This window comes from Geospiza fortis, unplaced genomic scaffold, assembly GCF_000277835.1.
Source record: "Geospiza fortis unplaced genomic scaffold, GeoFor_1.0 scaffold27, whole genome shotgun sequence".
In the NCBI taxonomy this organism is placed as follows: domain Eukaryota; kingdom Metazoa; phylum Chordata; class Aves; order Passeriformes; family Thraupidae; genus Geospiza; species Geospiza fortis.
The window spans coordinates 1,847,611-1,874,264 of NW_005054329.1; the positions used below are offsets into that span (position 1 = coordinate 1,847,611).

At 46.1% G+C, this 26,654-nt stretch overlaps 1 protein-coding gene across 1 annotated transcript in view; it reads right to left on the reverse strand.

Moving 5' to 3' along the window:
* DAB2IP (DAB2 interacting protein) overlaps positions 1 to 16,379 on the reverse strand; it is a 106,473-nt gene extending 90,094 nt beyond the window's left edge. Inside the window, exon 1 of the mRNA XM_031057272.1 lies at positions 16,276 to 16,379. Within this exon, the coding sequence (XP_030913132.1) occupies positions 16,276 to 16,344 (69 nt within the window). The 5' untranslated portion in view covers positions 16,345 to 16,379. The remainder of the gene's footprint in view (positions 1 to 16,275) is intronic.
* Between the last annotated feature and the right edge of the window lie 10,275 nt (positions 16,380 to 26,654).

The window sequence follows — 26,654 nt, forward strand, 5'->3', positions numbered from 1 at the left end:
CAGCTGCTGCGGCTACACGGATGGAGCTCCATAGAGCCCGTCCGAACAGCGCCTGTGGGCTCGGGGTACCGGCACCACCTTCCAGGAGAGACCCGGCTCGTTCCTTCTCCGCCGAGCCTCCTCCCGCACGGAACATAAGTCACGGTCCTGGAGAGCTCCACGGCAGAGCCAGCACCAAACGTTTTAATAGCAAAGCTTCTAATGTGTTATTTGCTTATTGTTAGGAGTTAATGTTCTACATAATCTGAACATTACATTTAATCTCTCCGCTAAATAAGGCAATAAAAGCGTTATACTGCTGTGCTGGCCGGCATCTACAGTGTATGAGAATGGTGCGACAGGGTCAAGCACTTTGGCCAGGGAAAGTGGGAGGGCATTTTAAAGAGAAACCAAGAATTTGGGGCGAAGCCTGAAGGCGTGTTCCTTGTATGGACCATCACACTAAAGAAACAGACCAGCTCCACACGAACAGCTCAGCAAATCCCCGCACAACTGAGGTTCTGCACACACCACTTCCTTCCCCAGCCCCAGGAAAGGGGAAGATACCCCCGGATCAAGCCCAGATCCTGACACGTGTGAGGAAGGAAGCGTGAGAGTACCAGAGCAGCATCCCAGCCATGCCCACAGCGCACCCTCTGCTCCAGGCAGGAGCCTCAGGAGTTTCTCCATTCAGCATACAGGAATGGATCCTTAGCAGCTCACTTTTACAAATGAATACCTTTAATACGTCTTGCAGGGCGATAATCACAGTCTAACTTCTATGGAGCCTGTCATTTGTTCATGCCATTTAAACACTCCTTCCCCACCTCGGATATTCACGGCTCACATTATGTCTTTCTCAAGGTGCAAAATCTCCCTGGGCACTCTGTGTGGCTCTTATTATGGAAGTGACTTCCCTGTTCGTAAGTGCACCAGGAATTTCAAACATCTAGATAACCAAAGGTGTTTCACATTTATCAAGTGCCACTTTACTTACAAACGAGGTATGTAACATGCATCTGTGTGGACTGAATATTTCTCCGGGAGCTATTTGCATGACTGAAATAGCAGGAGGTATAACACACAGGCCATCACATTGTACACTCTGTCATACTGCACAAAGCCAACGTGGGAGACAACAAAGGCCTTTTCAAAAGGGTTCTGTCCCTGAGAAATACCTTTAGAGAATTTTATAGTACAGAGAAACATGGCTGTGAAAAGCAAATTTGAGGATTTGCATTATCTAGAGCATTGTTAAGATATTTCCCTCAGTACTCAGACCTTAGCCAGCCTCCTACTCATGGTATCAGTGTGGTATCAGCCCCATACTCATGGTATCAGTGTGGTATCAGCCCCACACTCTTTGTATCACCGTGGTATCAGCCCCACACTCACCCTATCAACTCCCCATGCTCTTGTTCCTCTGCCTGGACCAGGCCCTGGTTGTCGGCTATGGACACTGGCCAATATTTGCTGTGAAGAGAAAATCCAAAGTACACAACTGGCCAAACACCTGATACTGCCCTAAACTCTGCTGGTGAGAAGGTTCTGGCCCAGGAATGTGAGATTGGAGCTCCTTAACCACTGCCAGCCCACCCACAAATATGTCCTCATTTTATCAAGCCCCTTCTTCAATCCAGGAATAGCTCTGAGCTCTGGACAGGGCATTGATAAGGAAAAACCCAAAATACTTCTACAACCAATGGTGACATTTTCCCCTCAATTGTGTATTCCACATCTCCACAACTGTTCCATGATTCATGCAGGATTTGGAAATTAGAATTTAGGGTTGTAGCAAGACATTACTTCTGTTTGCCATTGTTTTTACATTTGTTGCCACCAGAAGGAGATCACACAGAGCCATTTTCCATTTTCATTGCCAGCTTCCTTGGGAGAATGAGATGTCAGAGATTTTAATGCTGATAAATTATGCTGCTATAGTGATACTTTGCACCTCCATAGTGCACACCAGAGATCAGAAAGCCTAATGTGTGAACGAATACCTTCTGTAATTTTTAGGTGGGGTAAGAAAAAAAAGACAGAAGTTTGTCTGTGAAAATACAAGAGAGAGATTCTGACCTGGGGTGTGACCGCCGAGCTTTCCTAGTGAGATCATAAGGACATGATCCATTTCTTCTTCATTTATGACTTTAAACAACATTTGATTCTGATCTCCAGACAAACAAGGCTAATCCCACCCTCTGAGCATTGCCTGCTCCTCTAGCTGAGCTGCATTCTTGGCAGTTCCAGCAATTAAAGTGCTGCCCTTTGCATGCATGTTCTTTATACACTTTTAAGTTTATCTTGAGAGCTGTCTAGGTTAGAATTGTGTCTTCCTGTGTGTGGGCAGCATTCACCACCAGTAAAAATATCGTAGCAAAGATTAAACTAGTAACTGAGAAAGGTTTCATTCAGAAGTAAATAGTCTCTATGAAATGACAAAAAATAGAAATCTGCAGAGCCCAAGAATCCCTTCAGCTGGAATAAATCCTGAAATATCTATTACAATGGAAGCACAGGTACCAGCTATATAAATTCATCCCTGCACAGCCTAAGGTCTGAGCAAGAGGAAATCTTTTAGATTCTTTAGAGACAATCACTGTGGTCAGAGTACGGCCCCATGCAATTCCTGAAAGCCCACAGAGCAGTGTGGCACAGAACTCATCAGGCCTGGCAAGAAAAGGGCGTGAACCATGGAATCACAGAGTGGTTTGGCTTGGGAGGACCTTCAACAGCAGCCAGTGCCCCCCCTGCCATGGCAGGGACACCTCCCACTCCCCCAGGGTGCTCCAAGCCCTGTCCTGGGGGGTCCCTGGGACACTCCCATGGATCCAGGGGCAGCCACAGCTTCTCTGGAACACACAGAGCTCCCAGTGAGCACTGATTTCACTTTTCAAGGGCAAGGGCGTTGCTTTTCTTGCCTTGTTTCTGCTGTTTTGCCTCTGACATCTCTGAGCCCGGAGTACAATCGCTCTAATCACAAGAGCTGACTGAAGTCATAATAAGACACAAAGAATGAAGGCAGAAGAAAACAAAACAAATCCTTTTGAGGAATGGCTTAATCACAACCACAGCAACTTCAGCTAAAACAGGATGGCACAATTCAAAACAGCACAATTAAATCTGCTGTGATTTGGGCTCTTTTTTTACATATCTGACAAACCCAAAATCCAACACCATCCTCTCACTGCAGACTGAGGAAGGTGGGACTCTCATTTATATTTTTCTTCCTTGTCAAATTTGGCATTTTCAATTACTCTAGAACCTGGAAATTATCTTATATTCTATTATAATGTTTGAATATTTTTGGTATTATAATACTTTTAAAGCATATGTGCAAACCCATCAGCACCATATGCCTTTGAGAAGCAGGAACTGTAGAATTCCACACGCCCTGGGGCAACACGAAAAAAAAACTAGAAAGGAGAGAGAAAAAAGGAGGGGGACAAAACTGAGCAGAGTGTTAATGACAGCAAAATCTGGAGCTCCTGTTTTATTAAACATAAAGTAATGATGCAAGTCTTGTGTCTGGAGCTGACTCCCACACCAATAACGTTCACTCGCAGAGAACCCACAGGATAAAGTTATAAAGGTAAAAATTCAGCACCATGGAAACACAATAGAGATGAAATTTTAAAAATGATATATCAATAAATCAGGCTGGATGCCTCACGAGCAGCTTTCTTTGGAAGAGTCCTGGCAGCTCCCCATGTTCTCTAAGCCAGGAAAACAGGGAGAGGCTGGGGCAGAGTGAGGGTCTGGCCTGGGGATCTGGGAGGGCACTGGGAGGGCACTGGGATGGTCAGACAGGAGCACAGACACAGACCTGGCTTCTGCTCTCACCCCAAACCCACACAGAACAGCCCCCACAAAGGCAGAACACAGGAACTACTGAACAGATGGGGTTATTTTTCTAGTTCTTCCACATCTTTTGTTTTCGTTCAAGCAAATCTCAGCTCTGGGGGACATCAGGAATTTTTTCTACTCATCATAAGGAAACTGCTATAAATAAGTGTTTGCTGAGAGTACAAGTGTGCAATGCAGCCTTTCATCCCAGGTCTCCACGTGTTCTGCTATGTCAGGGATAAGGTACAAAACTGGGAGTAAATCTTTTCCACCAGACCCATCCTCATTCTGGGCTTTACAATTTTTATTTTTTATATTAAACTTAATTCTGGAATTAGTTTGGGTTTTTTTCTGTTCCTGCACAACACAAGGAAATACCCTCTTATTGAGGCTCCACTGAATGGATAATTAATATTTGTATTTGTGAAACAAGTGAGCTGTGCCAACACTAAGCATCCTTTTATAGCCATAAATGTTCCAAACAAGTGAGTTTACCCATTTCTACAATTACCAATGTTAGTCCCAGCTTTCAAAATAAAAGAAACATTTTTTGGGAAACATCTGATACTATTTGTTACGAGGTAAAGACATCTAAGTGCACATTTTTACCCTTCTCTCTGTAGAACACGACTGCATTGAGCTACCCCAGGAATGCAGAGCCCAAAACAACCCTGAGGCTGAGTTTAGGCACCATTTGTGCCTCTCAGAAGCCCAAGAATAGAAATAATCCCCTGAGTGGTCCCTGGCACTGAAGCAGGGCAGGAAGGGAATTTCTGTACAGCACTGACCTTTATGGATCAAATATTTTTCATTTGTTCAGTGTTAGAGGCACAGGGCTGGAAGTGTCTGTAGCCCCTCAAACACTTCATATATCATTTATTTCTGCCAGCTCTTTTTGATTTGAACTTTGGTGTTGTAAGCTGCTTTGCCATCCTGCAGCTGTGCTCGTGTCAGGGGTGATGGAGGCTCTGTGCAGGTGACCATGGTTCCTGTGGGACTCCCTTCCCCAAAAAGGGCATTTCCAGGATACCTGAGGCCTGCAGGGGGCTGGTTTGAACTTGGGCACATGGGAGGCAAGAGAGTGTCAACCTTGAGGCTGAAGACACCCCCAAACTTATGAGAAACCCGCAGAAACCTTAGGAAATGACACTTTTGCAAGTTTAGCAACCAACACCTCCACATTCTGTTTACATGACAAACCCCTGGGCAGCTGTTTCAGCACTGGACAATCCTTTCCATGAAGAAATTTCTCCTAATATCTCATCTAAACCTCCCCTGATGTCTCACTAGGAGCAAGGAACCATGACTTGCTCTGACTGATGTCACCCTAATTCTAAAGGGAAAGGAAAGCCCCTCTGAGACAGAAGTGTCTTGGAATTAGGCTAAACCCCAAAGGAATGACAAAACAGCTGCAAACCCATTGCCTGGCCAGAGTAACTGGCAATAAAAACTCCAATCCTGCTGCTCCATTCTCTGAGGTCAGACCCATGCTCTTGTAAGAGGATGAACATGGAGATCCAGCAGCCAGGATCATGAGAGGGGCTGTGTGGAGCCAGGCCATGCAGCAGCCCCAGAGTGGGAGAAGCAGCTCATGCTGTAAGTGCTGCTTAGCAACACTGCCCTGCCACGGCCAGAGATGAATCAGATCTGCAGTGTCATTGCAAACACCCAGCTCAGCCCAGCTGGAAAATCAGATGAAGATGCACTGATGTCCCCCAGGTCACCCAGGGGACAGTGTGGGTCTAGCCAGGTCAGGAAAGCTGGAATTACATCAAATGAGAGGCACTGGGGGTTAATTATGAATGTGGCAAATCTCACACATGTGAGTATCAGCAAATCACAGAGAAGCAGCAGTAGCAGAACACATTAACACAAAACGTCTCATCCCTTTCCCACCTCTGGCCAATAAAGGATTGCTGCTTGAGCTCCATTTTCATAAAGATTTTACCTATCTTGTGGAAACTGCCTTGGTCAGGGGGTCTTCTCCCACTGCCCTGGAGAAAGAATTCTCAGTTCTGGACATCCTCCCTGATATTTTCTGCTAACTGCTTCTTTGCAGAATTTCACTCTCTTCCTTCTCTGTTCTGGGAAGATTCCCTTCCCAGCCTTTGGTAAAGTAACAGAAACCTTGGCAAGTCTGGGTCTGGATTCTCCCATTAGCACTGATGACTTCCATGGAACATGGAGAGGGAATAGGTGGGACATTAACAAAGGATGAAGGAATTCAAGAGTCAGGAAGAGCCCAGATGACAACCACACTTTGACAGCTGTTGTTATTCAGGGATCACTTGGTTCTTCAATTTGGATTCTTTTGTTCTCCTATTAAAACAAACCCACACTACTCTGGATTATTTGTTCCCAGCTCTGTAATTATCACACTGACAACATTTCACATCCCAACAAGACAGATAAACATTCCTTGGGAAGGTAGGAAAAGGGTAATTGAGCAATCAGGGATGAAAGATGCAGAAACAGAGACACAGGGAGAATGCAAGTAACCTTGAACAGCAAACCCAGTGATGCACCCAAAGACAGCAGAGCTGGGGACAGCCTGGCCCAGGGACACCAAGCCAGGCTGGCACCTGCAGGAGGATTTCAGGGGGAGGGAGCAGCTTCCTCGTTCAACGGGCACAAGGGAGTCCCCAGAGGACAGTCTGCTGTATCCAAAACTCTGAAACATCCTGAGCCAGGTCCCTTGGGGTTTTGCCAAGGGCTAAGGAGCCCAGGAGCTTTCAAGAGCTGCACTTTGGAGCTGTTTCTGTGGGGCAGCTCCAGTGGGTCACTGGGCTCAGGACAATTACACCAGGCACAAAATCTGTCTAGGAATAGTTGGCATCAACCATTGTGCCCTTCTATTTCAGGAAAAAGGTACTTTTTCATAGAAAGGAGATTAATTTAATTCTTTCCAATCCCAGAAATGAGAATGTGCCTTTTAAAAGCCAGTCCCCAGGCTTCAAGCTTACTGTCCAAGGAGGGAGAAAGGAGGGCAGGCTGGTGGAGGTGGGAGAGCAGGTGGGAGCTGCTGTCAGAACGGAGGGGCTTGGCAGGCACAGAGGGAGGGTGTGAAGGCACAGCTGCCCAAGTGATTTGCTACACTGACTATGCCCAGATAAGCTGCAAAGCCAAGATTACTGCTCAAGGGCTCATTCCTATGCCAGCCCTCCAATCCTGGTAAAACAGGTATCAGGGCTCACCAGGATGAGCAATAAACACACAGGGGAGAGGGGAAAACCATCTCCATAAATCTCTTTACATTACTGCTCCCTTTTAAAGTCCACCTTTGGGTATGATGCAGAGTAAACTGGCTCATGAGTGTGTTTTAGCCCTGCTTTCCCTACTGTGATGTATGGTCTTGGAGCTGCACATGGATGTCCTGCTGTGTCAGGCACCTCCCTGCTCACCTCCACCTGAAACCTCTGGGGCAGAGCAAACCCTGGAAGGGGGAACCCCATCCTCCACAATATTGATGGCCAGCTCTGAGTCTGCAGGAAGGTACCAACAGCAACTGCCTCATTTGCACTGACAAACCTTGTGTGCTTTTAGTAACACATTTTCTACAAAACCAGCTGCCAAGCCAATAAATTTTAAAAAGCAGTTGGTAGATGATGTGTTTAGAGTAAAAAAAAATATTATTATCTTTTGAATGTAGGGATTCATTGTGTAATTTTGCAGTAAAAGTTACTCATTCAAATATGAAACTCATGTTCCAGGCAGATGCTCTTGGCTTCAAAGACTTTCCCCACATTTCTGCAGCTTAAATGGGAACATTTGTATTCAGCAATAATTACAGCTGCAATCAAACAAAAATGCTCACTTTTGTGAAGGTGTGGGGAATACCAACTGGAATTCAGATGATACATCAGCCCTGCATTTCCCCTATCTACCTCCCTAGACAACTCACTTCTCAGACATTGTGCAAATACTGAAGATGAAGTTCATTTATCCTCATCTCAGAATTTATGAAAACGATTATTTCAGTTTGATTCAGCTCCTACTTACAGCTTTGGAAAAAGGGAGAAAAATTACAATGGGAGTATAAATATAACACAATATGATATTTCCAGGAGTACCAGCCTGGCTTTCATGCTTTCTCCATCCTTCAGAACACACAGATCAGAGAGCTTTTTGATTAAGAAAGCTCAGAGAGAAATGAAAACCAAGGCAAGACTACTCCCTGCTCTTTTTCTCCACCTTTACTCCTTTTCTTTCCCTCCTCAGCTCGTACTTTGTGTCTGATTTTGGGCTGAGGTGCTGAGGAAGGTGATGTGAGGCAGCACAACTGACAATTCTCTTAAAACACTCACATTGAAAGATATAAACCAAAAAGAATATCCTTCAGGAACTGGAGGCAAAAATTAAGTTCACTGCTGGTTTATCCCTCAAAATAACAAGGCAGACATTGCAAGTGACAGATCCTATTTTTGGGTCTTAGCAGCCACTATTTCTTGCCTAATTATTAGCAGTGGATTTACTATCTTTAAAGCAGAATTTGGTCACCCTGCAGGAAATTTCAACTCTACCAGGCAGATTTAAGTGTCATTTACTTCTTCCTTAACTATTTCTGACCTGGTTGCTAATTATCAAGGAAGGCTTCATTCCTGGAGGGCCTGAGGGCAGGGCCAGCCCGTGTCCCTCAGTCCCAGCCAGTGCCACACCAGCAGGGACACTCCCTTGTTTCCCAGGAAGGGATATGAAAGTCTCCTCCTCCACCCCCTAAGAACAGCAAAGACTTTTTTGCTCTTGTGTCTAAATGGCCTCTGTCCAGGAGCAACCTGTACCCATCACTCCTCACCTTTTCCACTCCTTGGGAAATGCAAAGTAAATTTCTGTACTCAGCCAGGCCAGGCTGTGCCACCATGGGGATGCCATGGAGATGACCTGGCAAGAGGCAGGAATGAAGGGAGGGACAAGGGCAGGGACAGGGACAGGGACAGGGAGGGACATGGACAGGTTACACTGCTCAGGGTGAATCCGATTAGTTCTGGAGCTAATTTCCTTGGTGCTTTGAAAAATGTTGCAGGGAAGATATGATCCACTGTAATTATGGAGGAGGATAAAGACAAGAAAGTTTCTGGCAGAGTTCCAGGCCTGGGAACACCTGAGCACCTCAGGAAAAGCAGCAGAGCTTCCCCACTCTCTCTGAAATTATCCCTGATGCCTGAGCCATGAATATCACTGGGAAAAAGAGAGTGGGGAGGACAAACACAGCCTATTGCTTATCAGAGTGCAGTGCTGAGGAAAAGTGACAGCATGGAGGAGAAAGGGAATCTTGTTTCCATGGCAACTAAAGTTTGAAAAAAAGTATCTAGAAATCAATGTCATCTTCCCAAGTGTGCTCCACCCAGAGCCACGGATCCAAGTTCTCCAGCTGCAGCGTCCTGGGTCGGTGCAGCCACCAGGGGAGCAGGGAGCAGACCTGCTGTGCCTGCAGCCGCACTGGGTTTGGAACAACAGTGGCACCACCTGGACAAACGGCCTCACAGGAGGCTGCAATGGAGAGCAAAAGAAACCTCCAAACAACTTGCAAACAATCCAGTCAAAGGCCAGGAGCTCCTCCATGTCTGTTAGAGCTCAGCCACTTCCACGGGTGACAACACAGACAAGATCACTGCTGGTTTGGGGCATCTCTCCCATGGTTTCCTGTCACAGCACCCTCAGTATTACCAAAGTCCACAGGTGCCATGTGAACCATCTGCAGTGAAAGAACAAGGAATTATGGTTCAAAATATATTCTGGCAATCAGGGAGAAGTGCCTAGTCTAAACTAGAGAAAAAAATCTGTCTCAGAAACAAAACTTGGTAGAAATGTATTGAAAACTGTTCAGGGTGACTGTGGCAATGACACACATTTCTATGAATGCCAGTGCAATGAATTCAGCATTCAAGCAAATACTGAATATCCCTGAGCTAAAGCAGTACAAATCCCCAATAGAAGTTCAGAGATGAAGGTCCTGATGCAATGGGCGCTCATGTTCCAGTCTCCAGGAGATTCAGATAATGCCTTCCACTCTGACTTGTTTTCTGAAAGCACAATGTCAGTGCTACTGAAAGGGAGAATGGAATGTGTTTATTATCCTACCTTTCATATCTGCAGGACAATTCTTTATCTGTGACCCAGAAACAAATTAAAGGGACACTGTCATGTTGGATATTCTAATGGCCCTCTTTTCTCTGTGCCACCAGCAATGTGAGAGCTTTCAGTGCCCAGAGGTTTAAACAAATTGAAGCTTTTGTTTGTTTACCTTCTGCCTCTCATTCACTCCACAGAAATGAAACCAGTCAGGTCCATTTGCCTCCCTACAGCCTATCAATTAGTCCAGGCTGTTTGCACTTGGGCTTCCTGGGAAGAGACTGAAACAATATCAAATGTTTTCCTGTAGTAGCTTTGAAAAGAACATTTCTGTTCAAATCATCCTTAGGAGATGTCTCTAAAGAATGGAGATGGATCCAAGTACATTGGTGAAAAATGCAGGGAGAATCTGAGATGGTTTCTCTGTCTTTGTGAGGGGAATTCAAACAAAAATACACCAGAGCACACAAGTGTATATTGAGTTGTTAAAACACCACAAAAAATGCCAAACAAACATGTTTTAGAGAGCAAAGGCCAGTCACCTGGGTGGTTTAAACCACTTTCCCCATTTATAGTGATGCCTTGAGTTGGTTTTGTTTCTTATGAGATGACCAGCAGCAGAACTACACAGTCCCAACTGCTTCACACAGATTTTGAATGATGTGGAAAGTGGTATCATCCTCCCAGGCCTTAGTTTCCCATTTATTTTGAGGCATTATGGTAAATTGCAACCCCCCAGTGCCTGCAAGCCTGAATTCATTCAGATTGGCAGAACACTTTAACAGCTCCAGATGAAAGGTGCTACAGAAGTGCCAAGTACTATCACTGTAATTATCATTCAATATACACTGATCAAAAGAATGAAATGTGAATTAGCATTTCCTATTAGCCCTACTTACTGCCTAAATGTTAAATATTCCTCCCATGGGCTCTCTCCATGAAAACACATAGGAGCTGTTGGTATTTCTCATCTGGCCACACCACTGCTTCCCCAGGAGTGGAGGAATGGAGGGATCTGAGGAGAGTCATGAAATGAGGAGCACAACACAGGTTTATCCCACAAAAACTTGCTCAGGCTTTCTGGGGAGAGGGAGTTTGGAGCTGTTTTCTCACTCTCACTCCTTCCTTCTCATTCCTGGCACAAGGAATCTGTCCCACTCCAAGGATTTGCTGCTGTTCCCCCTGGGACCCTGAGCCCTGTCTGGAGTCATGGGTTTCACACAGCTCACAGGGATCAGTGCAGCATCCTCAGAGGCTGAGAAAGTGTAAACATCTGGAGGAGCTGAACAAAATCAATGGAATTGTGCCAATCCTGACCCTCTGCAGAGCCAGGCAGCTTCCTGAAACATTTGTTTTCCTCTTTCCCACTCAGTATTTGACTTTATCTTCCCCAGAAGCAGAAATTTCATTGTTTATCCACTGCCCAAGCTTCACACAGGAAGCAACAACGTGAGCTCCTGCCCTAGTCCAGGACACATTTCAGGAGTGTTGGGGCACAGAAATTGGGTGATTTGTGGCATTTCCCTCTCAGTGGAAGCTGCAGGTTAACCCAGGGCTCTGCCTGGGCACTGTGAGGATCCTCATGTCCCATCCCCTGCTCACTGCCCCACAGCAGAGCCAGCCCTGCCCCGGGTACCCTCTGCTGTCCAAGCCCCCCAGTGTGACAGCAATCAAAAGCAGCCAGAACCCCACAAAAACTACAGCAGGATCACTCATAATTCTGTAGAGAAATGGCCTCAGTGTATGAATTAAGCTGTTGATGAGCCCTATGCTCTTCTTTTCTCTAAAACTGTCCTTCAGACAGCTGCAGGCTCTGACAAAGAGACCTCCCTGGAACATAGTCAGTTCAAAAAGGGAAAAAATCCATACCCTGCCTTGCTGAGCCCCTTTCAGTGAAGCAGGTCATAGCACCATGTCTTTTATCCTGTCATTCTTGTCTCCTGCTTGATGCACATCATAAATCCTCAGTGGTTTGGACTGCAGCTCTGTGCTGAAATCTGACAGTCCCTCCTATCTCTGACCATGCTGCCTTCCAGTACTCCCCAAGTGGAAATTCCAGGTTTACTTAAAAAAAATTCAAGATACAAGGTCAGACTCAAAGAATTAAAAATATCTTTACAGTCAGTTCACTTTCCAATCCCTGTGCTAGGGAGCATTGAGCAGGGAAAAAGATTCCCTTTTTCAAAATGAAATTTATCCTTCATACCTTAACTAGAATTTATCTCATGTCTCATAAAGGACAGCAAAAATTAAAGATCAAAAATACTCACAGATTTATGTTAATAAGATGACTTAGAAAAATAAGGCAGAGGGCTCTAATTTAAATAACAAGCAATTAGAAATTTGACAACATGAGGTGCTGGCAGAGATAGTAAGAAATCCAAAGCATTTCTGCTCTAGGAACAAGGACTTGGGAGTCCAGGAACCCATTTACTCATTTTCACATTACAGCATCAATTTGGAGAATATTTAATTCTCTTGAAACTGAGGAGGATTTCAGAGAGGTAATTAGGAATAGCTTAGCTAGTGGTTAACACCAGGATTGGGAATTAGAAATGAAGAAATTCAGCTCAGGATGTATTTTTGGGCTTTGGAGAATGATCAAATTTAAGTTAGCTCCGTTTTCCCTCCCTCAGTTTTCCCAGCTGGAAGATGAGGGTGGTAGGAACCAACCTGGAAATCCCTCCCCAAAGGATGCTCAGGGTGCAAGGTCTGGTGCTGGGGTACCTGACAAACCCTCTGAGGGCCAGATGGGCCCTCCTGATTTCTGCCAAGCAGTACCAGGGAGACTGCAAACAACTGCAAAGGCTGAAAATGACCTCATTTTTCTTCCAATCCCTAAAATGCTCACAACCCCAAAGCTTCCAAGCATGTCCTGTTGCAGAAGTGGTGACTGAACTGACAAATACATTCTCCAAGTAATTTCCATATTTCTTGCTGCCACTAGCGCTGGTTACCCAAAATCAGTTGCAGCTGACAGTTTAATGATAATGGCTTTATGTTTATATATCATCTGTGATAATGTTCCTATTCTCCTAAAATTCAATCCCTGCAAAAGGGGCACTTTAATGTATGCAGCCACAGACCAAAATGACAGTAATTTTCCCTTTGAGCTGCAATGGTTTAGTAAACAATTACATTTCAATTAAAGAGGGGTGATCATGCCAAGGGAAGTGCCACTCCACTCTCCACATAATACAGGAACATAAATTCTCCAAAGAATCTCTCAAATCATCATAATATATATTACATGACTGCTTAAAAAAATAAAGAAAAAAAAGAAGGAAAATACAGTGTATTATGCACAGGCAAAAACCTGGGGAAAAAATCCTTCAATATCTTGTCCACAGCAGCTTGAACTGGGATCCCATTATTACGGATTATGTTCAGTGAAGAGGAATGGCAGAAGAGCTCTTCACTTTCATCTCTCCAGGAGTTTCCATTTACTGCCATTAGTATTTAATACTTCATTTATCAAGGATTAAAACCAGGATAGATGGAGGAATGCTGTAAGAGTAGCTCATGATGGATCACTGCAAATTCAGCTGTGTACCGAGCCCAACCAGGCAGGAAAACTGCAGGAAAACAAGTTCATGTTACAAGGACAAGAAAAAACTGTGTTTTGGTGTGGTTTTGGGGGATTTTTGAGGCCAATGTGGCTTCAACCAGAAGAAGTACTGAAGTGTTTTTGGTGCTCCTGGAAAGCAAATTATTAATGCTAGAACTGAGGATTAAAGGGCTGGAGAAAGAAATCCTAAATTCTGTCTAGTAAAAGAGAGAATACAGATGCTTCCTCGAGTTTTTTGGCAATTTGGACTTAGCTGGCCTGGGATATTCTCCCAGAAAACGAAGGAAATTGGGCTCTAACAGAAGGAGTCAATAGATGGCAGTGCTTGATGGGATGGGAGTGAGTCCTCCCAGTGAGCCTCAGCAAATCCTCCCCTGCAGCACTTCCCTGCAAGGGGGGCACAGGGAGGGGTTTCACTGGCACTCAGCAGACTTGCCCAGCTTCTGGCCCCTGAGTTTGACAAAATACCCTACAAACTTCAGGTATTACCCATCTCACACCTGGAGCTATTAGGATTCAATGCAGAGAGGCAAAATGCTTCTCTGCCTTTTCCTACAAGCAGGGCTTTAACCAGGGCCATGGGGAAGGGACATGTTGGTGTCCCCAGCCCTGCAGCATCACCAGCTGCTGCCAGGTGCCCATTGCAAGTGGGGACTGAAATCTGAACACCTGGCTCTGAGAGCAGGCTCAGGACAAGGGAGCTCAGCTCAGGTCCAGCCTCACTGGGGCTGGAGCCTCGAATTTCTCATTCTGCATCAGCTCATACAGAGCTCTGAGAGCATGGAAGTGAAGGGAGGGATTTACATGGAAAATAATTCTTGTACAGCATGAGATAACCAGGACTTGAGGAGATTTTTCCAAGTTTAAGAAGCTTCATTAAAAATTTCTTTCAGGAGAAGGGGTAGGAACAGGACTTGATTTTCAAGGTTTATATTCTGTAATTCAAAAACTACCAGGAGCTCTTGTTTTCAAAAACCACAATGCCCAATTATCTGTAACCTGCCTGGCAGACTTCTGTATGGGAAGGGAAGTTCCCAAATTTCCACCCTAGTTTGCTCTAGTTTTGAAATGAAAGAAAGCATTTGGGAATGCAACACTGCCAAAATAGCTGAAACCAATGGCTCCTGAGCTTCACAGGCCCTTGGAGACTCAACAGCAGAAGGATGGAGATGTCAGGGAAGAACAATCAGCTGTAAAATATGAAAAGCTTACAATTTCCAAACCTACAACAGCAGGCTCAAAAGTAATAATCCCATTACCACTAAACTAAGGCACTAATTACTATTCCCAGTGGCTGGAGTGGACTGACTGCTAATGTTCCTCTGCTTAATGAAGGAAGGTGAGGGAGAATATATTTCTAAAGTCAGACATCTGCTGAAGGCTGGGCAGCAGCACCAACTGTACCTAATGAAGCCATTCATATTAATGCAGTGACACTCGGAGGGGGCGCAGGGGAGAAATGAGATGAGGCTGGATTTGAACTCAGAGAAGACAAATGTCATGTATTACCCATGTGATGGCTGCCCTTATTTAATCCACACTGAGTAACAGAGCTGCTTAAAGCAAAGAACTGCATCCCACATCAGCTGCTCCACCACCAGCTGCTCAAAGCTGGAATAGCTTCTCTAAAAACTCCAAAAGCAATATATATGCCATTGGAAAGGAATAAACTGCTTTTTCTTTTCTTTGACTACAGGGACACTAAGAAAAATATTCCCAAATCCTCTGTCCTGTGAAGAATCCAGATTTTCCCATCATGTTTTGCTGTTTTCACCAACCAGCAGTAGTTGTTTAGAGTTCAAGGATACTCATTCACTAAGATCAATAGGTTCTGATGGCTGGAAGAACAATTTCTAGAACTAAAATAAACTACTTGTCCAAACTGCTAATCATGACTCATTCACCAATGCAAATGTTCCCAGGTGAACTGGGTGTGCTCAGATTATTTTTTTTTCAGATTGCACCATTGTCTTTGCTTTGAAATTCTGGTTCTGCCTCCCTGAGTTTGGTAAGCAGCAGCTGAGTCTGTAAAGAAGGTGTGGCCTGCAGAGAAAACCTGCATGGAGTAAACCTGCTGCAAGACCATTTGTGTCTTCTCTGAATAAAAATACCTGTGTGTGCTGAGAGCCAGCCCAGACACTGATGTGAGCAAGGAGTGGGGAGAGGACTCTGCGCTCACACTCCTCACCTTGCTGACACCAGGCAGTGCCAGCCAGGGCTCAGCACTGACAGATCCCATTGCTGGGGTCCCTGCTCCTGTCTGTCAATGACACAGCACTGCTCTTCCCATGGAGCACCAAGAGCTCTGGTAGTCATGGTAGTGAACAACCAGGGACACCTCAAAGCACAGGGATTGAAGCCATGGAAAAAGTGGATGGCTCCTCCAGGCTCCTGCTGGGACAAGATCCCAGGCTCTGGGCAATCCCAGCTTGGCAGATGTCCTGTGAGTTAATGACAGGTTCCTCCAGAGATTTTCTCTCTGTAGGAGTGTGAGCACCCACTGTACAGCTGCAGACAGGTAAATGCACCCAGGAATACACTGCACCAGGACTCACCAAGGAAGCCTCTCCAGGAAAGTTTCCCAGGTGAAGCTCCAGCCTCCATTCAAACCCTGCAGCTCTACCAGGTTACATCTGCCAGCTGCTGGTTTCTAACAGTGTCTGACAGCACCCATCCCCTACAAACAAGTGAGCAGCCAGTCTCACACACAGCAGTCTCACACACAGCATCTCTTCTCCCGGGGTGAGCAGGTTCCTTCCCCCCAGGCCTGTGCTGAGGGTCCCAGAGCCCAGGTGGAGAGGGCAGACACTGACCGTGACGCGGAAGGGCGTGGTGGCCGCGGGCTCCATGCTGGGGTTCTTCTCCGAGATGCCGCTGGGCATGCTGCGCCTCTGCCCGCAGCGCTCCGGGGGCGACTCTGCGGACAGAGCACAAGGGACAGTCACAAACCCAGCAGCACAGGGACAGCCCAGCAGTGCCAGCAGCCCCTGCACAATGTGGCGTCTCCCTCACCACCGAGGCAGCGCGATCACCCCATGGATTCCGCTCGCGTGTCCCCGAGCTGCCTGGAGCAACGTTCCACCAGCAGGACTTTCACCTTCAACAATTAGCATTTTTATACAACTGTAAGCTTCAGATAATGCCTGACAGGTTGGCATTATCATTATTTCCAGTCTGCAGATGAGTAAACAGAAACTGCATTGAGATGAGTGAGAATTATATGCAAAGTACAGACCTGTGCACTCGTGGATTTGATCCTCCTCGGGGAAACTGCTAATGGGGTTAGAGGCACAGGATGCTTAAGTTACCTCTCTAATTCCTCTAGCAATTTACTTTGGAACCAGGAAAAAATCATTAAATCCTGCTTTTGATAAAGTATAAAATGAGGATAGGAATACTTACCTCCTTCCCCACTGGCAAGGAAGGGAGGGCGCTGAAAAAGTAAAATTAACACTTATGCTCAACACTGAGGAGATTTAGAAAGATGTTAGGACAGGTCAGCTACAGCATTGTAAAGAGGGTTTGTGAATTGAGTTTGTTCCCCCAGTTCACAAACCCTCTTTAAAAGCACCATGGAACTGCCATTGAGTGATGCTCAGACCTTGTAACAAGCTTCCCTTCCCAAAACCATTCCAGACTCCTCCTTAGCCAAGCATTTCCACGGTCGTTGTCTCCTCAGCAAGGTTCTGCCCTTGCCAAAGCCTGACTGTAAGAAACTAACACCAGCAATTCCACCCAACCATTCCTGAGATGTGTCTTAAACCACTCCAAAAGAACAGATTGAGATTCCAGCCATGGATGGGGTGAGGTGCTGGCTCAGTGACATCGTCCTTGGTTGCCACATAACCTGTGTGAAACTCAGCCAGCCCAAAGCAGCAGCTCTGCCTTCCCAGCTTCCAACCAGCCTTCAAATGGCTGGGGCACTTTCTCTGCAGAAAGCTGCACTTTGAATCTCAAGCAGGAAAATCCTTTGGTGTCATCTCCTCTCAGAAGATTCAGGCTCCCACCCCATTCCTTTGAACTGTCTTTTGTTTTTGGACTGTCATAAAGAAACTACTTGATTTCAGCATTTTGAAAGTGAGCTCGAGATGACAACTGAAGAAACTGCTTTGCATTTTCTTAATGCCCGGAAAAATGAACCTTGTTTAAAGCATTTCTCACACACCTGGCTGGAAAACAGGAACGATGGCATTGTGTGAAAGGGACCTACAAGAAATTACTTTCCCCAAACACTGCTTAGCACCGAGGGAAAGCACCTGTATGGGGGTAACAGCCCCCCAGCTTAGCTTCTTATTTCATCATTAAAATACACCCCAAGCAGAACCAGCAAACACATCACTGTGACCCGAGACCAAACACAGAGCTGGCTTAGCACTTAAACCCTCCTATAATTATTAAACTTATGGTTCATGAAATGTTTGGAGTCAAATCTCCATTTTAGCTCTGTTTAGGCACCGTGGGTTTCACTGCAGGAGAGATGTTACAAAACCCTCTGTAAGAAACCAGAAATAACCAGAAGGAGGGGTGGGTGTGGGTGTTGGAGGGGATGGGGGGGGAGCTGTTTGTTTTAAAGGTTAATAAAAATAGCTTACAGGTAAATTAGTAACTCCAGGAATGTACAGCATTTACTTGGTGAGCAGTATGAATATATAAAGGTTTAAGTGCCCTTTTTACCTCTTCAGGGCTGGAGGCACCATCTCAGGCTGGGTCACTCTGCCCAGGGCCTGGCATCAGCCATGGCAAGCCCAGGGCCATGGAGAAGGGCACTGTAAGCCAGTAATAAAAACTCTCCACTGTCACCAGAGGGTGAGAAAGAAATGTCTTCATTTGCAGCAGAAGATATTTGGGTTAGGCACTGGAAACAGTCCCATCTTGCCATGGACAGTTACAGAGAGAGGGAGAGCTCTCCCTGCCAGAGAGGTTCAGGGACAATGGGCTGCCTTTCCTCCCCTCTCCTGGGGCAGACAGATATCACACACCTCCTGAAATCCCTTCCAGCCTCATTTTCTGTGACTTCCGTCAAATTTGCCCACTTGTGCATAAAATAAGCAAGCTTCAAGGGATCAGATTCAGTGTCTGATTTTGGCCTTTTCTTCCCAGCCTCTCCTGAACTTCCATCTCTGTCTGGACAGACATGGTGGCAGTTCTGTGTCACCTCTCAACAGCGCAGAGGGCCCAGAGCTCATCCACGTTATACAACACAGGAGAGAGAGAAATAAACAACAGGGCCTCCTGCTTTTCCAAATATTTACACAAGACTGCAATGTTTTGGGTCTCCCCCTGCGCAGAGTAAGATCTTCAAAGAGAAACTTCCTTGAAATTATCAAGCCCCCTGGAAGCTCTCCCAGGTTATCCCCACACAGCTGGGCCAACACGTTGTTGGCTGTGGAGGGCACCAGGAGGTTTTTAAGTTGATCATATCCCACTGCCAAGAGGACACACAGCACTGCAAACACTGCACATCAATCTAGGACCTTGGGCTTATGAGTATTTCTGAAACTCTTTCTGTACAGTAATAAACACATTTGGTTTGTTAACTTATTCAAGGCACTGGAACTGACAGAATAATTAATCCTCACTCCACTCTTCCATGCCTGTTTTTCATGCTGTGGAATCGTTATGGAGCAGCACAGCAATCTCCCCAGGGCTCCAGGGCAGCAGCAGAACAGGCTGTGAGCAGCTCCTGGCACCCAAACTCTTGTTTAACCCACTCAGCATCACTGCCTCCTTTGACTCCACTTCCCAGACACTGCTCCAAGCAGGTTGTTATGCGTAACAAACACACAAACAGCTGTTACTACTGTTTACTTTTCACTCAGCAAGTGAGGTGTTCTTCCATTTGCATTACCTGCTCCTGAGAATCCCAACTAGTGCAAGAGATCATCAGGATTACACTCTCATTATGGAGAATAAAATACTTTAACTGCTGTTTGTTCATCTCTCTTCACACTCCCCCCCTCGCACAATTCCAGGGATCAGCCAGTGGAAGAGACAGCGTGAACAAAAGCAAAGCGAGGCTGCTGGATGGAATAACAACAAGCAGGCACTTCCCAGCAAGTTGATCTCCTGATAAGAACTTGCTCCAGCTCCAGACAACAAAGGGAGGTCCAACCTGAGCGCTGGGAGAGAAGTCAGCAAGGAGAAATGTTCTCCCTGAACTCACCAGAAGGAAGCCGTGCTGGTGAGCAGCGCTCATGCCATGGCACTCGGAAGGAGCCGGGAAGGAGAGAAGGAGAGGTGATGACTTCATCAGAGGCAGCGAGAGAGGGAGGAATGCCCGGAATGCCAGAGCAGGCAGCAGCACCGGGACACGGCAGGAGCGCAGGTTCCTGCTCCCGCCGCGGGATGGGCTATGGAAAGGAGACTTTGGAGCACAACAAAACTTCACCAGATCCTCTGCAGGTGATGCAGGAAACTACGAGTTCCTCAGAGCCAAGAGCCGGGGGAAAGGTGCCGCGGGCAGCCCTGCAGAGGTCAGGCTGCTCCCGAGCTGGGCACGGAGCCGCCGCTGGCGCTGAGCTCCGCCCGGCCCTGCCCCACCGGGCACTGCCCGGCATCGCCGCTGCCCCGGCGCTGCCAGGGCGGAGTTTCTGTGAAACCGGGGCGAACAGGAATTACCGGTCTCCTGCTCGTACAATTACAGGCCGTGAATTAATTTTATTGCTTAATGAATTTAGGTGTTATTCCTCTAATTTCTGCATTATCTAATAAGTCCTTATTACAAACCCGAGAGACGAGAGGAGGAGGAATGGTGACAGTGATTTAACGTGGCTCACGGTAGCATTTACGAATTAAGAACAATCCCTGGAGAACAGGTATCTGTAGTGTCTGTGTGATTCCACATACTCAGGAGAGGCTGCAGAAAAATCTACATTTCAGACAGCTCTGGGTGGCCACAGGAGCCCGGGAGAAAAGATGGATCTTTAGTCTGAATCCAAATGGGGATTTAGAGGGAATAGAAGCACTTTAAAAAGCGGAACAGACAACGACAGAAAATAATAAACACAGAGCTGAGCCAACTTTCCTCTTCACAAGACATGAAGAACTTTGAGTGGGAAGCAGAGGTGCCAAAATGTCTGATTTCCAGTGACAAAGAGGCTGTGAGAGGTTATGAAAGCCCTTCCTGCTCCCATCAGCTGGCCCAGGAATGCAGCTGCAGGGCCACCTTTGGGGTTCAGGTACCTGCAGTATTTATTGGAATGTATCACCCAGAGCCCTGCTGACCCTGGGATTCCAGCTAATCCCTTACAGCAATGTCAGAACCACACAAAATTAATTAAAAACCAAACCTCTATTAGGCAATAAAATAGATTTTTAAATGAAAATGGTCATGAGGCAGAAGTTGAGGGCAGGTGCTGGTGCCCTCTGAACGAGCAGATTCCTCTGAAAGCAAAACTCATGAACACAGAGAGGGTGTTCTCCAGGCTAGGGGAAGCCATGTCACCCCTGCTCCTTATCTTAGAATAAAATTATTTCTTTTGCATCTTAGAATCTCTGGCTTAAACATTCATAAACTTCCATAAAGCCCAGCAATCCCCCTGGCTGTACCCACGACTCTTCCACATCAGAATCACTGATTTACTCCCCAGTCATTTCATGCTCCAAGCAGAAATAGTTTCACATTTTCTCATGCTCTCATGACCTTTCCAGACAATTAAGGACACTGTTTACAGAACTACAGCTTGTAGAAACCCCTCTCCCTTATCTAACTGTTTACATACAGAACAAAAAAATAAATTGGGATCATTACTTGCCTTCTGGGCTACACTCTGGCACCAAATACTTCGAATTAAACAACTGAGTCTGTGCCTACAGTTAATGCTCCCCACAGCAGTGACACCAAACTGAGCCAGCTTCTTGCCAGTGCCTTTGTTTCCCTCTCAGGTGACTTCAGTGGTACAAAAGCACCACATTCAGTGTGTCTCTGATGACTGTGCCCCTGCCTAAAAGCAGCAAAGCACACCTGAAGCACCACTTAGAGCCACACAATTCTCTGCAGCTCCAAGAACGGTGGCTGGGACAGTTGTGTGAGCTGAAGAGCCTTGTTAGAAGTGGGTGGAATACAGAAAACAAATCCCAGAAAACGTCAGAACACACTGATGGTTTCACATCAGTGAAAACTGGTCCCCTCAGCTAAAATCTGTTACCATCTTCTCTCAAAGTGGGACTAAGAACTCCTGAAAGAAGAGCTTTTTCTTTGTTAAATAATGATTTGGAGTGACACTGAACTCTGCCACAGCACACTGTGCACTTTAATGGATCTCCCCTCATCTCTGTGTCAGGTTCCTGGATATCATGGATTTAACATTCCTCATCCTGCTCCTGAGCCAGTGCTATTAATGGCTCTTGAATCTAATACTGAAAAAAAGCTCTGCTATTTTTCTGAGTACTTGATATGTATCTATTCCTCTATTTTCTCTATTACCCAGCAAGAGAACTTCTCTCCCAGCATCTGCCACGGTTCTTTCTGCTGTGTGCAAGCAGCAAAGGCTCCTCTCTCGCCCTTCTGCGGGCTCTGGCCGCCGGGCGCCGCAGCCCCTTCCCTCCTGGAAAGCTGGGCTGGGATTCGCATGCCCCCAGCCCGGGAGGGGCCGCTGTGCCCGGCCCAGCAGCGGGACGTGTGTGCCAGCCGCGGTGCCGGTGCCTCACTAGATGGAGCTGGAGGCCCTCGGCTGGCCCAGCGCTCCAGCCCCGGCCCAGCTGCAGCGCGGGGAATTCTGCAGCTGTGCTCCGGCTGTGGGGCTCCTGATGGTCAGCGGAGCTCAGAGCGCTGTCCCTGCACTTTCCCTGCGCTTTCCCGGCTGTGGAGCCATCCCAGCACAGCCGGGCACTCTCACAGAGACCCAGGGCAAGTCCCGCCCTCCAGAAATCCAGGTGAACACATCCTTTACCTGAGGAGACAGATTAAACCTATTTGTCAAGGGAAAATCCCTCTCCAAGGGAAAAAGGGAAAGAAAAGAATAGCACTAATGGGAAAGGAAAGCTGAGGTAATTCTCACTGTGAGAGGTTTGAAAACACAGCAGCTTCTGAGTGTTACAAGCCTGGAGACCAGATCAGATCCATGTGCATGAGGCATAGCTACAGTCCCCAGACCTGGTGCCAGGGACAGAATAGAAGGCATCCAGAAAATGACCCTCCCTTTCTAAAGATAAACAGCAAATCATGCTGATTGAGCAGCCTGTAGTACAAACTCTGCTTTACTGTCTGGTATTTTTTAACTAGATATGTGTATATATATCTGGTATTTTTATTCTTTCATTATTAGTCTCTAAAATAAAATATGTATGATATTTATCTTCCTCTGCTATGATATCCACAGAACAAATTCCTGCTCTGCTAACGGCATATCATTAGGAGCCTTTTCTCCAGGGTGAAATTGAAATCAAGCAAAGACTTTAAAAATACATCAGAAAAAGCTGAAATTCTATCCTGGTTGGGGGCCAGACTGTGGTGACTGCCAATACCCTGGTTAAAGTGGAAAGGATGATAAAGTGAAGTGGAACATCAGCTTCCTCCCATGTGATGATAAAGACAAGCAACATGGAGTGTGGAGAACAAGGAGTCAGCTCTGGGGAGATTTAAATTAGGCTCATCCATCATGCTGAACCTTCCTGCAAAGATTCTGCTCTGTCACCACGAGCTTTCCTGCAGCACTTTATCCACAGAGGCAATCTGAGGGCAAGGAGAAACTTCCATACTCTGCAATTCCTGTCCCTGTCTCTGGAGGTGTCACCTGGATACAGCACCCAGGACAGGGCTGGCTCTGTCCCCTGCCTGTCAGGGTTGGCTGGGGGCTCTCCCCAGAAGTGCCCTGGACAGCTGAGCTGAGCAGGCCAGAACAGCTCCCTTCACCTGAAGCACCCTCAGGAGGAATGGAAACTTCCCACAGCTAATTCCCAGGCCATTTTTCCAGCCATGCACAGTGGCTGCTGGAACAGGTCTGTACTGGTAAAATGCAAATTAAATAAATAAATACTTAATTTATAAGCATGATTCATCAGAGGTTTCATCTTCTACAGCAAAGAAACAGATGTTCTATTGATGGCACTTCATTAGAGAGATAAATGGGGTCACACACGTATCTCTGTTCACATCCATCTGCATAATAGACGAAACATTAAGATTTGAATTTCACATGGTGCACGTGGCTCTCAGAGCAGCCTCACAGAGTCTCAATGCCCAGAGCCTGCTCACCCACCTCAGATTGTCTCAACAGCCAAGGAACTTTAACTCTGCTCAGAAAAGCAGGAGGTTGGGATCTAACACTGGCTATTTAGGAGACAGTTTCACTGGAAACACAGAAGAATACTGGATTTTAAGTAATGGATGGCAGTGATTTTTGGTACCCCCCAAAATACAGTATCTGTCATGAGGAAGCAACTCAAAACAGCAGTGACAGCAAAGTCTGGAACCACTGTTGTTCCTCCAGTTCAAGTCAGGGAGGGTTAGGACTGGGGACAGGGTTAGGGATAGTTGAGAGGGATTTCCTGGTTTTCCAAACATTAATGCAGGAGGCCTCAGAATTCCCCTGGCAAACAGAAACAAGTCTCCTGCACTTCAATAGGCATTAATAGAAGATAATGCCTATAAAATGAATGGTATTCTTTGCACAGATGTGCCTTTGCTGTGTGTGGATGTGAGTGTGTGCACAGCTGTGTCAGCACAGCAGCTCTGCACACCTGGGCAATGCCCCCTGTGCCAAAGCACTGCTGAGAACCCATCCCTGCTCACTGCTGTTCCCCATCCATCTCTCCTCTGGCTGCTCAGACTCTCTTAGCAATTGTTTCACTATTAGAAATTGTGGAATGTAAATCCTAATTTATTGTGACTGATCCTTTTATTTCCTCTGGGGGTGGGTGGGTATTTCTGCTCCTCTCCCACAAACCTGCTCTGCAAACACTTGCAGGTGGCAGCTGCACACTCACTCTGCAGTTTTCAAGCAAATAACACCAGTGCCAAGGAGAGACAAGGAACATTAAAAACCAGTCGTGTTTTCACTTCCCAACCTATTTTTGAAACAGGAGGGAGCAGGAGAATGTTCTTACCTACACCAACACTGACATTTGCATTTTCCATCCTAAAAAATATGCCAGATCTGTGTTGGAATTTCTCCCTCCAGAACTGCCCTGCAGTCACCCCGAGGAGCGAATGGGCACTTGAACAGCAACACTGCAACCCTGCAGAGCAATTCAGCAATTTAGTGACCAACATTCACCCTCCTGGGGGGGTTAATGAACCCCACCCCACTCTGAAATTTCATTTTGGTGTTCACCTGACTTTTAGCTGATCCTAGAAGCAGAGTTATGTAAATGAACACCAAATGTTCTCATTTCAAACACACCAGCCCCATCAAAATGTGTTCTTGTCTAAGGGTATAAAGGTAATAATTGGTAACCTTTGACTGCTAAAAATGTAAAGGGAAAAGATCTTTCATTTAAAACTTGCTCGTTTGGTTACCATGGACACTGCTTAATCATGAAGGATGACTATTACTTGTTCCTATAGAAACCAAGAAGCTCAAGAAGCATCCTGTAATTTAACTCCAGACGCCAAATTTTACACCAGTTCCCCTATTAGCACATTTGGGTACTTCAGAACAAGCCCAGGCTTGATCTCTGACTCTAAAAGAAATTCAGTGATGCAGAAATGCTGTAAGAAACCAAAAATATGAGCATGTAAGGTACAAAAGAAACTTGCACTTCACATAAATTGGTTTCTTCAAAGGAAACATTAAGAGCTCAGCATCTGAGGATTCCTCTTTCAGTGCAAATGTTAACAAAGCAAAACTTTGGTTGTCTTTATTCCTGTCAGGGTTCTCCAAGTCCATACAATTGCAGGGCATGTTTTTCATCCAATTGAATGCTTCAATGCTCAACTTAAGATGAACTTCTGGAGCAGTGTGAGAGCCTGGGATTCCTAATGAGCCTCTGGGAGCTGCTCGTGGTCCCAGCCTGGCTCTCCAACCAGACCTACAATAAGAACATGCCCCTCATACAAGGAAAAAACCAATGGGCAGCACAAACCTGCAAAATTCAGGCCATGTGTTGCTCTAACAAGTCTTTTAGAGTTTATGCTTATTAGTAAAACCACAACACTTGTCTGGCATTGCTCATCACCTCAAAGCTTTACCTTCAGCACCAAGAAACATTAGTCAGAATCTCTCTCTTGTGTAGGTCTGGGGGAGAAAAGCTTCCAGAAATTACCTGTGGCTGACACTGCTCCTTGACCCTCAGCAGCTCTAGATGGGGAATGGTGCACAGTTCTCAAAAAGCCATCCATTTTTCCATTCTCTGATTCCCAAAGGGGCCTGAGGGAACTCAGTGTAAAAGCCTGACCCCGAGGCTGCACAAACCAGTGACAGGAGTCAGGAGTTCTGAGCACCTTCTTTCACAAGCATACACACAAACAATTTGTGTCTGACTCTAAAATATTCTCTGGAGTGTTGCAAAGGAGAGCAAACCACACTCAGTAGTGTCTGAGCTGAAAAAAGCAAAACTGATAAAGCCCAAATGAGAACGTTCCCTGACCCAGCTTGTTCCCATCTCTATTGAGAGCAGAGTGAATTAAAGGATTAGAGAGTGCCTTCAGTGCAATAACTTAGGGGATTAGTGGCACACTAGAAGACCTTCAGGGGAAATACAGGTTTAAAAGCTTTAAAAGGCAGCTCTGTGTCTAAATTGTTTGGACTGCCACAGCTGTAAGGAGACAAACTTACTCTAATACATGAGTGATCATTAAAAGTCTGCTGAAACCCCTTGAAGCATGTTTTTGGAAGCAATTCTAGTTTGGACTCAGACCAGGGTTTTTAACCTCTTTCTCATTTAGTACCCACAGCTTGTAGATAAAAACTCATTCTGCATTACTCGAGAGCAGATCTGCTACTTCATTCCTTGCAGAGCAGTCAGCCCCTCTCAGGAACTCTGTCAGGGGAAAAGGATGGGACTGCCAGGAGGAGAGGGCTGGAAACAGAGATAAAGGAAGAGATGAGCAAAAAGTGACAGTGCTCCTGAGAGATTCCCACTGGGGTTTCCCGGGGGAACTTTTACAACTTGATTCATTTTTGATCTCGTAGGAACCTTTCAGAGAGAACACTCACTGAGTGTGGATGTTCCTGCATTTCTGGAGGAGGTGGGGCAGGTCAGGGTTTGCTGTAGGAGCAAAGGGAGTTGAAGCACTGGTGCCACCTCTTTC